This window comes from Somniosus microcephalus, chromosome 7 (assembly GCF_052327205.1).
Source record: "Somniosus microcephalus isolate GS21.2 chromosome 7, FLI_Smic_1.0, whole genome shotgun sequence".
Lineage (NCBI taxonomy): Eukaryota > Metazoa > Chordata > Chondrichthyes > Squaliformes > Somniosidae > Somniosus > Somniosus microcephalus.
In genome coordinates, this window is record NC_140993.1 from 7,737,743 (window position 1) to 7,750,241 (window position 12,499).

Here is a 12,499-nt window from a genome sequence, read left to right on the forward strand (position 1 = left end):
CACTGGGGTACAGTACTGGGGGGTACAGGTCTGTCCCTGTATTACACTGGGGTACAGTACTGGGGGGTACAGGTCTGTCGCTGTATAACACTGGGGTACAGTACTGGTGGGTACAGGTCTGTCACTGTATAACACTGGGGTACAGTACTGGGGGGTACAGGTCTGTCACTGTATAACACTGGGGTACAGTACTGGTGGGTACAGGTCTGTCACTGTATAACACTGGGGTACAGTACTGGGGGGTACAGGTCTGTCCCTGTATTACACTGGGGTACAGTACTGGGGGGTACAGGTCTGTCACTGTATAACACTGGGGTACAGTACTGGTGGGTACAGGTCTGTCACTGTATAACACTGGGGTACAGTACTGGTGGGTACAGGTCTGTCACTGTATAACACTGGGGTACAGTACTGGTGGGTACAGGTCTGTCACTGTATAACACTGGGGTACAGTACTGGGGGGTACAGGTCTGTCACTGTATAACACTGGGGTACAGTACTGGTGGGTAGAGGTCTGTCACTGTATAACACTGGGGTACAGTACTGGTGGGTACAGGTCTGTCACTGTATAACACTGGGGTACAGTACTGGTGGGGACAGGTCTGTCACTGTATAACACTGGGGTATAGTACTGGTGGGTACAGGTCTGTCACTGTATAACACTGGGGTACAGTACTGGGGGGTACAGGTCTGTCACTGTATAACTCTGGGGTACAGTACTGGTGGGTACAGGTCTGTCGCTGTATAACACTGGGGTACAGTACTGGGGGGTACAGGTCTGTCACTGTATAACACTGGGGTACAGTACTGGTGGGTACAGGTCTGTCACTGTATAACACGGGTACAGTACTGGTGGGTACAGGTCTGTCACTGTATAACACTGGGGTACAGTACTGGTGGGTAGAGGTCTGTCACTGTATAACACTGGGGTACAGTACTGGTGGGTACAGGTCTGTCGCTGTATAACACTGGGGTACAGTACTGGTGGGTAGAGGTCTGTCACTGTATAACACTGGGGTACAGTACTGGTGGGTACAGGTCTGTCGCTGTATAACACTGGGGTACAGTCCTGGTGGGTAGAGGTCTGTCACTGTATAACACTGGGGTACAGTACTGGTGGGTACAGGTCTGTCACTGTATAACACTGGGGTACAGTACTGGTGGGTACAGGTCTGTCACTGTATAACACTGGGGTACAGTACTGGTGGGTACAGGTCTGTCACTAACACTGGGGTACAGTACTGGTGGGTACAGGTCTGTCACTAACACTGGGGTACAGTACTGGTGGGTACAGGTCTGTCACTGTATAACACTGGGGTACAGTACTGGTGGGTACAGGTCTGTCACTATAACACTGGGGTACAGTACTGGTGGGTACAGGTCTGTCGCTGTATAACACTGGGGTACAGTACTGGTGGGTACAGGTCTGTCACTATAACACTGGGGTACAGTACTGGTGGGTACAGGTCTGTCACTGTGTAACACTGGGGTACAGTACTGGTGGGTACAGGTCTGTCACTGTATAACACTGGGGTACAGTACTGGTGGGTACAGGTCTGTCACTGTATAACACTGAGGTACAGTACTGGTGGGTACAGGTCTGTCAGTGTATAACACTGGGGTACAGTGCTGGTGGGTACAGGTCTGTCACTGTATAACACTGGGGTACAGTACTGGTGGGTACAGGTCTGTCACTGTATAACACTGGGGTACAGTACTGGTGGGTAGAGGTCTGTCACTGTATAACACTGGGGTACAGTACTGGTGGGTACAGGTCTGTCGCTGTCTAACACTGGGGTACAGTACTGGTGGGTAGAGGTCGGTCACTGTATAACACTGGGGTACAGTACTGCTGGGTACAGGTCTGTCACTGTATAACACTGGGGTACAGTACTGGTGGGTACAGGTCTGTCACTGTATAACACTGGGGTACAGTACTGGTGGGTACAGGTCTGTCACTAACACTGGGGTACAGTACTGGTGGGTACAGGTCTGTCACTAACACTGGGGTACAGTACTGGTGGGTACAGGTCTGTCACTGTATAACACTGGGGTACAGTACTGGTGGGTACAGGTCTGTCCGTGTATTACACTGGGGTACAGTACTGGGGGGTACAGGTCTGTCACTAACACTGGGGTACAGTACTGGTGGGTACAGGTCTGTCCCTGTATTACACTGGGGTACAGTACTGGGGGGTACAGGTCTGTCACTGTATAACACTGGGGTACAGTGCTGGTGGGTACAGGTCTGTCACTGTATAACACTGGGGTACAGTACTGGTGGGTACAGGTCTGTCACTGTATAACACTGGGGTACAGTACTGGTGGGTACAGGTCTGTCACTGTATAACACTGGGGTACAGTACTGGTGGGTACAGGTCTGTCACTAACACTGGGGTACAGTACTGGTGGGTACAGGTCTGTCACTAACACTGGGGTACAGTACTGGTGGGTACAGGTCTGTCACTGTATAACACTGGGGTACAGTACTGGTGGGTACAGGTCTGTCACTATAACACTGGGGTACAGTACTGGTGGGTACAGGTCTGTCGCTGTATAACACTGGGGTACAGTACTGGTGGGTACAGGTCTGTCACTATAACACTGGGGTACAGTACTGGTGGGTACAGGTCTGTCACTGTGTAACACTGGGGTACAGTACTGGTGGGTACAGGTCTGTCACTGTATAACACTGGGGTACAGTACTGGTGGGTACAGGTCTGTCACTGTATAACACTGAGGTACAGTACTGGTGGGTACAGGTCTGTCACTGTATAACACTGGGGTACAGTAGTGGTGGGTACAGGTCTGTCAGTGTATAACACTGGGGTACAGTGCTGGTGGGTACAGGTCTGTCACTGTATAACACTGGGGTACAGTACTGGTGGGTACAGGTCTGTCGCTGTATAACACTGGGGTACAGTACTGGTGGGTAGAGGTCTGTCACTGTATAACACTGGGGTACAGTACTGGTGGGTACAGGTCTGTCGCTGTCTAACACTGGGGTACAGTACTGGTGGGTAGAGGTCTGTCACTGTATAACACTGGGGTACAGTACTGGTGGGTACAGGTCTGTCACTGTATAACACTGGGGTACAGTACTGGTGGGTACAGGTCTGTCACTGTATAACACTGGGGTACAGTACTGGTGGGTACAGGTCTGTCACTAACACTGGGGTACAGTACTGGTGGGTACAGGTCTGTCACTAACACTGGGGTACAGTACTGGTGGGTACAGGTCTGTCACTGTATAACACTGGGGTACAGTACTGGTGGGTACAGGTCTGTCCGTGTATTACACTGGGGTACAGTACTGGGGGGTACAGGTCTGTCACTAACACTGGGGTACAGTACTGGTGGGTACAGGTCTGTCCCTGTATTACACTGGGGTACAGTACTGGGGGGTACAGGTCTGTCACTAACACTGGGGTACAGTACTGGTGGGTACAGGTCTGTCACTGTATAACACTGGGGTACAGTACTGGTGGGTACATGTCTGTCGCTGTATAACACTGGGGTACAGTACTGGTGGGTACAGGTCTGTCCCTGTATTACACTGGGGTACAGTACTGGGGGGTACAGGTCTGTCACTGTATAACACTGGGGTACAGTACTGGTGGGTACAGGTCTGTCCCTGTATTACACTGGGGTACAGTACTGGGGGGTACAGGTCTGTCACTGTATAACACTGGGGTATAGTACTGGTGGGTACAGGTCTGTCACTGTATAACACTGGGGTACAGTACTGGGGGGTACAGGTCTGTCACTGTATAACACTGGGGTACAGTACTGGTGGGTACAGGTCTGTCACTGTATAACACTGGGGTACAGTACTGGGGGGTACAGGTCTGTCCCTGTATTACACTGGGGTACAGTACTGGGGGGTACAGGTCTGTCACTGTATAACACTGGGGTACAGTACTGGTGGGTACAGGTCTGTCACTGTATAACACTGGGGTACAGTACTGGTGGGTACAGGTCTGTCACTGTATAACACTGGGGTACAGTACTGGTGGGTACAGGTCTGTCACTGTATAACACTGGGGTACAGTACTGGGGGGTACAGGTCTGTCACTGTATAACACTGGGGTACAGTACTGGTGGGTAGAGGTCTGTCACTGTATAACACTGGGGTACAGTACTGGTGGGTACAGGTCTGTCACTGTATAACACTGGGGTACAGTACTGGTGGGGACAGATCTGTCACTGTATAACACTGGGGTACAGTACTGGTGGGTACAGGTCTGTCACTGTATAACACTGGGGTACAGTACTGGGGGGTACAGGTCTGTCACTGTATAACTCTGGGGTACAGTACTGGTGGGTACAGGTCTGTCGCTGTATAACACTGGGGTACAGTACTGGGGGGTACAGGTCTGTCACTGTATAACACTGGGGTACAGTACTGGTGGGTACAGGTCTGTCACTGTATAACACTGGGGTACAGTACTGGTGGGTACAGGTCTGTCACTGTATAACACTGGGGTACAGTACTGGTGGGTAGAGGTCTGTCACTGTATAACACTGGGGTACAGTACTGGTGGGTACAGGTCTGTCGCTGTATAACACTGGGGTACAGTACTGGTGGGTAGAGGTCTGTCACTGTATAACACTGGGGTACAGTACTGGTGGGTACAGGTCTGTCGCTGTATAACACTGGGGTACAGTCCTGGTGGGTAGAGGTCTGTCACTGTATAACACTGGGGTACAGTACTGGTGGGTACAGGTCTGTCACTGTATAACACTGGGGTACAGTACTGGTGGGTACAGGTCTGTCACTGTATAACACTGGGGTACAGTACTGGTGGGTACAGGTCTGTCACTAACACTGGGGTACAGTACTGGTGGGTACAGGTCTGTCACTAACACTGGGGTACAGTACTGGTGGGTACAGGTCTGTCACTGTATAACACTGGGGTACAGTACTGGTGGGTACAGGTCTGTCACTATAACACTGGGGTACAGTACTGGTGGGTACAGGTCTGTCGCTGTATAACACTGGGGTACAGTACTGGTGGGTACAGGTCTGTCACTATAACACTGGGGTACAGTACTGGTGGGTACCGGTCTGTCACTGTGTAACACTGGGGTACAGTACTGGTGGGTACAGGTCTGTCACTGTATAACACTGGGGTACAGTACTGGTGGGTACAGGTCTGTCACTGTATAACACTGAGGTACAGTACTGGTGGGTACAGGTCTGTCACTGTATAACACTGGGGTACAGTAGTGGTGGGTACAGGTCTGTCAGTGTATAACACTGGGGTACAGTGCTGGTGGGTACAGGTCTGTCACTGTATAACACTGGGGTACAGTACTGGTGGGTACAGGTCTGTCGCTGTATAACACTGGGGTACAGTACTGGTGGGTAGAGGTCTGTCACTGTATAACACTGGGGTACAGTACTGGTGGGTACAGGTCTGTCGCTGTCTAACACTGGGGTACAGTACTGGTGGGTAGAGGTCTGTCACTGTATAACACTGGGGTACAGTACTGGTGGGTACAGGTCTGTCACTGTATAACACTGGGGTACAGTACTGGTGGGTACAGGTCTGTCACTGTATAACACTGGGGTACAGTACTGGTGGGTACAGGTCTGTCACTAACACTGGGGTACAGTACTGGTGGGTACAGGTCTGTCACTAACACTGGGGTACAGTACTGGTGGGTACAGGTCTGTCACTGTATAACACTGGGGTACAGTACTGGTGGGTACAGGTCTGTCCGTGTATTACACTGGGGTACAGTACTGGGGGGTACAGGTCTGTCACTAACACTGGGGTACAGTACTGGTGGGTACAGGTCTGTCCCTGTATTACACTGGGGTACAGTACTGGGGGGTACAGGTCTGTCACTAACACTGGGGTACAGTACTGGTGGGTACAGGTCTGTCACTAACACTGGGGTACAGTACTGGTGGGTACAGGTCTGTCACTGTATAACACTGGGGTACAGTACTGGTGGGTACATGTCTGTCGCTGTATAACACTGGGGTACAGTACTGGTGGGTACAGGTCTGTTCCTGTATTACACTGGGGTACAGTACTGGGGGGTACAGGTCTGTCACTGTATAACACTGGGGTACAGTACTGGTGGGTACAGGTCTGTCACTGTATAACACTGGGGTACAGTACTGGGGGGTACAGGTCTGTCACTGTATAACACTGGGGTACAGTACTGGGGGGTACAGATCTGTCCCTGTATAACACTGGGGTACAGTACTGGGGGGTACAGGTCTGTCCCTGTATTACACTGGGGTACAGTACTGGGGGGTACAGGTCTGTCACTGTATAACACTGGGGTATAGTACTGGTGGGTACAGGTCTGTCACTGTATAACACTGGGGTACAGTACTGGGGGGTACAGGTCTGTCCCTGTATTACACTGGGGTACAGTACTGGGGGGTACAGGTCTGTCACTGTATAACACTGGGGTACAGTACTGGTGGGTACAGGTCTGTCACTGTATAACACTGGGGTACAGTACTGGTGGGTACAGGTCTGTCACTGTATAACACTGGGGTACAGTACTGGGGGGTACAGGTCTGTCACTGTATAACACTGGGGTACAGTACTGGTGGGTAGAGGTCTGTCACTGTATAACACTGGGGTACAGTACTGGTGGGTACAGGTCTGTCACTGTATAACACTGGGGTACAGTACTGGTGGGGACAGATCTGTCACTGTATAACACTGGGGTACAGTACTGGTGGGTACAGGTCTGTCACTGTATAACACTGGGGTACAGGTCTGTCACTGTATAACTCTGGGGTACAGTACTGGTGGGTACAGGTCTGTCGCTGTATAACACTGGGGTACAGTACTGGGGGGTACAGGTCTGTCACTGTATAACACTGGGGTACAGTACTGGTGGGTACAGGTCTGTCACTGTATAACACTGGGGTACAGTACTGGTGGGTACAGGTCTGTCACTGTATAACACTGGGGTACAGTACTGGTGGGGACAGGTCTGTCACTGTATAACACTGGGGTGCAGTACTGGTGGGTACAGGTCTGTCACTGTATAACACTGGGGTACAGTACAGGGGGGTACAGGTCTGTCACTGTATAACACTGGGGTACAGTACTGGGGGGTACAGGTCTGTCACTATAACATGGGTACAGTACTGGTGGGTACAGGTCTGTCACTGTATAACACTGGGGTACAGGTCTGTCACTGTATAACTCTGGGGTACAGTACTGGGGGGTACAGGTCTGTCACTGTATAACACTGGGGTACAGTACTGGGGGGTACACGTCTGTCACTGTATAACACTGGGGTACAGTACTGGGGGGTACACGTCTGTCACTGTATAACACTGGGGTACAGTACTGGGGGGTACAGGTCTGTCACTGTATAACACTGGGGTACAGTACTGGGGGGTACAGGTCTGTCACTATAACATGGGTACAGTACTGGTGGGTACAGGTCTGTCACTGTATAACACTGGGGTACAGTACTGGGGGGTACAGGTCTGTCACTGTATAACTCTGGGGTACAGTACTGGGGGGTACAGGTCTGTCACTGTATAACACTGGGGTACAGTACTGGGGGGTACACGTCTGTCACTGTATAACACTGGGGTACAGTACTGGGGGGTACACGTCTGTCACTGTATAACACTGGGGTACAGTACTGGGGGGTACAGGTCTGTCACTGTATAACTCTGGAGTAGAATAGTCCGAAGTTCTTATGTCAAAGGAAGACAAAAGGTTTTGAAACTACTAACAAAATAAAGAGGGAAACAAACATGTTGGAAACCTGAAATTAAGAAATCGTGCTGGAAGTGTCGGGCGGGCAGGGAGAACGGACAGGCCAATACTGCCGGTTCGATGAAGGGAGCAGGTCCTGCAGTTTTTCTTTAAAGATCATTGAATTATAGAACGATAGTCGTGAAGGAGGACTTTCGGCCGATGCTGCCTGTGCCAGCTCGTTGGTATAACTATTCAATTAGTCCCGTTCCCTGCTCCTGCCCCACAGCCCTGCAAAAATGTTTCCTTCAAGTATTTCTCCAATTCCCTTTTGAAAGTTACTGTTGATTCTGCTTCCACCGCCCTTTCAGGCAGCGCGTTCCAGATCACAAGTCGCTGCCTGCTGCATATTTCAGGTTTATTTTAAAACTAAATTCAGTCACTGGTGATGTTTGCGCTGGAACATCAGAACAGGAGTAGGCATGTCGGAGAAGCACTCCTTCACACAAAGGGTGGTGAAAATCTGGAACGCTCTCCCTCAAAAAGCTGTTGAGGCTGGGGGTCAACTGAAAATGTTAAGACCGAGATTGATAGATTTTTGTTGGGTAAGGGTATCAAGGGTTGTGGAACCAAGGCGGGTAGTGGAGTCAAGGTACAAATCAGCCACGATCTAACTGAATGGCTTGAGGGGCTGAATGGCCGACTCGTGTTCCTCCCGTATAGGACAGGCTTTGCAAATCAAAGTACAGATACTTACTGGGGCTGGGCTGCACAAATGCCCAGCTGGGTTGCACTGGCATAGTCGTAGGCTGGGGCATAGGCTGCTGGGTCGGGTAAGGCTGCTGGATGGCGTAAGACTGCTGGGTCGGGTAAGGCTGCTGGATGGCGTAAGGCTGCTGGCCGGCGTAAGGCTGCTGGCCCGGGAACGGCGGCTCTTTGCTCGCCATTGCCTCAGCGTAGCTTGGCGGTGCCACAGGAAGTGCCATGATTCAACGGTCGTGCTCTGTTCAACGGGAAATCGGATAGGATGCTGGAAGAGAAGAGAATGCCGTTAGCAAGTCGCGCTGCTCCAATCTTTGAAAAATAAATTCTGAATTTATATAGCGCCTTTCACTTCTCAAAGCGCTTTACAGCCAATGAAGTACTTTTGAAGTGTAGTTACTGTTGTAATCTAGGAAATGCAGCAGCCAATTTGCGCACAGCAAGCTCCCACAAACAGCAATGTGATAATGACCAGCTAATCTGTTTTAGTGATGTTGGGTGAGGGATGAATATTGACACCAGGGAGAACTCCCCCCGCTCTTCGACATAGTGGCTGTGGGAACTTTCACATCCACCTGAGGACAGATGGGGCCTCGGTTTAACATCTCATCCAAAAGACAGCACCTCAGGCAGTGCAGCACTCCCTCAGTACTGCACTGGAGTGTCAGCCTGAATTAGGGGCTCAAGTCCCTGGACTGGGACTTGAACCCACAACCTTTTGACTCCAAGGCGAGAGTGCTGCCCACTGAGCCACGGCCGACACCATTTATTTCACCAGTCAAAAAAAAAAGGATTGTTGTAAAAACACACAGAGTCACGAAAGTCCATCAGGTGTTGGAGGGGACGTTTAACCGAGGCCCCGTCTGCCCTCTCGGGTGGACATAAAAATAAAAGTGCATGGGAGTTCTCCTGGGGTCCTGGACAAAAATGATCCCTTAAGCGACATCATGAAAACACATCAACAAGGTGATTCATTTCATTGTTGTTTGTGGGGTCTTGCTGTGTGCAAATTGGCTGCTGCCTTTGCTACATGACAATGGTGGTCACACTTCAATAGTACTTCATTTGCCGTGAAGCGCTTTGGGATGTCCGGAGGTTGTGAAAGGCGCCATATATATAAAACCGCAAGTTCCTTCGTAGACCCTAGCGCCACAATTAGAGTGAGGCAGAATGTGTGCACTGAAAACAGGAATTCTGCTTTCGAAGTAATGACAATCCGGCAGCTTCATAGTGACTAGTAATCCAGAGGCCCGGACTAATGATCCAAAGACATGAGTTCAAGTCCCACCACGGCAGCTGGGGAATTTAAATTCAGTTAATTAAATAAATCTGGAATAAAAAGCTGGTATCAGTAATGGTGACCATGAAACTATCGAATTATCGTAAAGCCCATCTGGTTCACTAATGTCCTTTAGGGAAGGAAATCTACCATCCTTACCTGGTCTGGCAATCTGGAAATCTACCGTCCTTACCTGGTCTGGCAATCTGGAAATCTACCATCCTTACCTGGTCTGGCAATCTGGAAATCTACCGTCCTTACCTGGTCTGGCAATCTGGAAATCTACCATCCTTACCTGGTCTGGCAATCTGGAAATCTACCGTCCTTACCTGGTCTGGCAATCTGGAAATCTACCATCCTTACCTGGTCTGGCAATCTGGAAATCTACCATCCTTACCTGGTCTGGCAATCTGGAAATCTACCATCCTTACCTGGTCTGGCAATCTGGAAATCTACCATCCTTACCTGGTCTGGCAATCTGGAAATCTACCATCCTTACCTGGTCTGGCAATCTGGAAATCTACCATCCTTACCTGGTCTGGCAATCTGGAAATCTACCATCCTTACCTGGTCTCACGTGACTCCAGACCCACAGGAATGTGGTTGACTCTTAACTGTCCTCTGAAATGGCCTAGAAGCCACGTAGTTGTTACAAACCGCTATGAAAAAATTAATTAAACTGGACAGACCACCCGGCATCGACCTCGGCACCAACTTCGGACACGACAAAGACACACCCCCAGCCCAGTCGACCCTGCAAAGTCCTCCTCACCAATATCTGGGGACTTGTGCCAAAATTGGGAGAGCTGGTCAAGCAACAGCCTGACATAGTCATACCCACAGAATCATACCTTTCAGTCAATGTCCCAAACTCCTCCATCACCGTCCCTGGGTATGTTTTGTCCCACCAGCAGGAGAGATCCACCAGGTGGCACAGTGGTATATAGTTGGGAGGGACTGACCCTGGGAGTCCTCAACATTGACTCCAGACCCCATGAAGTCTCATGGCTTCAGGTCAAGCATGAGAGCGGAGGTTCAGTGAGTATTTAAACTCACTTTCGCGGGCTTTTTTTCCACAGGCTTATCAATCTCGCAGACCGGCGGCAGCATTCCAGAACCACGTCACGATTCAAAACGTGACGCGGGCAGGAGGAAGCAGCTGATTGGGTGAGTACTTATACTACTCTATAGTTTGACAGTTCATAGTTTATAAAATTTAGAAGGTCTTAATTTTGTGGTTATAGTTTCTAAGGTCTATGTTGTGTAGCGGGGAGTGCTAGGAAACCAGGGCCCTTGAGTATATCATTTAATTGTAGTATAATTGGCGGTATTGATTTAATTTAAATTAATTAAAGGTTAAGTCATGGCAGCAAAGCTCAGCCCCGTGGCATGCTCCTCCTGCACTATGTGGGAAATCAGGGACACTTCCTATGTCCCCGACGACCATGTGTGCGGGATGTGTATCCAGCTGCAGCTACTGGCAGACCGCACTGCGACGCTGGAGCTGCGAATGGATACATACTGGAGCATTCGCGATGCTGAGGACGTCGTGGATATCACGTTTAATCAGTTGGTCACACCGCAGGTAAAGGCTGCACAGGCAGGAAGGGAATGGGTGACCACCAGGCAGAGTAGTAGGCGCAGACAGGTAATGCAGGGGTCCCCTGTGGCCATCCCTCTCTCAAACAGATATACCGCTTTGGATATTGTTGGGGAGGATGGCAGCAGCAACCAACTGCCTGGCACCGTGGGTGGTTTTGCTGCACGGGACGGGAGGAAAAAGAGTGGGAGAGCTATAGTGATAGGGGATTCTATTGTAAGAGGAATAGATAGGCGTTTCTGCCGCCATAAACGAGACTCCAGGATGGTACGTTGCCTCCCTGGTGCAAGGGTCAAGGATGTCTCGGAGCGGCTGCAGGGCATTCTGGAGGGGGGAGGGTGAACAGCCAGTTGTCGTGGTGTATATAGGTATCAACAATATAGGTAAAAAACGGGATGAGGTCCTAAAAGCTGAATATAGGGAGTTAGGAGGTAAATTTAAAAATAGGATCTCAAAGGTAGTAATCTCAGGATTGCTACCAGTGCCACGTGCTAGTCAAGAGTAGAAATAGAAGGATATTTCAGATGAATACCTGGCTAGAAGAATGGTGCAAGGAGGAGGGATTCAAATTCCTGGGACATTGGAACCAGTTCTGGGGGAGGTGGGACTAGTACAAACTGGACTGTTTGCACCTGGGCAGGACCGGGACTGATGTCCTAGGGGGAGTGTTTGCTAGTGCTGTGGGGGAGGGTTTAAACTAAAATGGCAGGGGGTTGGGAACCTGAGCAGGGAGACAGTGGAAAGGGAAACAAGGATAGAAGCAAAAGACAGGAAGGAGAAAAGCAAAAGTGGCAGTCAGAGAAATCAAGGGTGTAAATCAAACATGGCCGCAGTAAACAATAATTCTAAAAGGTCTAAGTGTTAAAAAAACAAGCCTGAAGGCTTTGTGTCTTAATGCGAGGAGCATTCGTAATAAGGTGGATGAATTAGCTGCGCAAATAGATGTAAACGGATATGATATAATTGGGATTACGGAGAAATGGCTCCAAGGTGACCAAGGCTGGGAATTCAACATCCAGGGATATTCAATATTCAGGAAGGACAGGCAAAAAGGAAAAGGCAGTGGGGTAGCATTGCTGGTTAAAGAGGAGATTAACACAATAGTAAGGAAGGATATTAGCGCTGATGTGGAATCTGTATGGGTAGAGCTGAGAAATACCAAGGGGC

At 50.0% G+C, this 12,499-nt stretch overlaps 1 protein-coding gene across 1 annotated transcript in view; it reads right to left on the reverse strand.

Moving 5' to 3' along the window:
* The window catches only part of faim2a (Fas apoptotic inhibitory molecule 2a), a 54,116-nt gene that overhangs the window by 27,885 nt on the left and 13,732 nt on the right, over positions 1 to 12,499 (reverse strand). The window contains exon 2 of the mRNA XM_085992198.1: positions 8,449 to 8,721. Within this exon, the coding sequence (XP_085848324.1) occupies positions 8,449 to 8,677 (229 nt within the window). The 5' untranslated portion in view covers positions 8,678 to 8,721. The remainder of the gene's footprint in view (positions 1 to 8,448; positions 8,722 to 12,499) is intronic.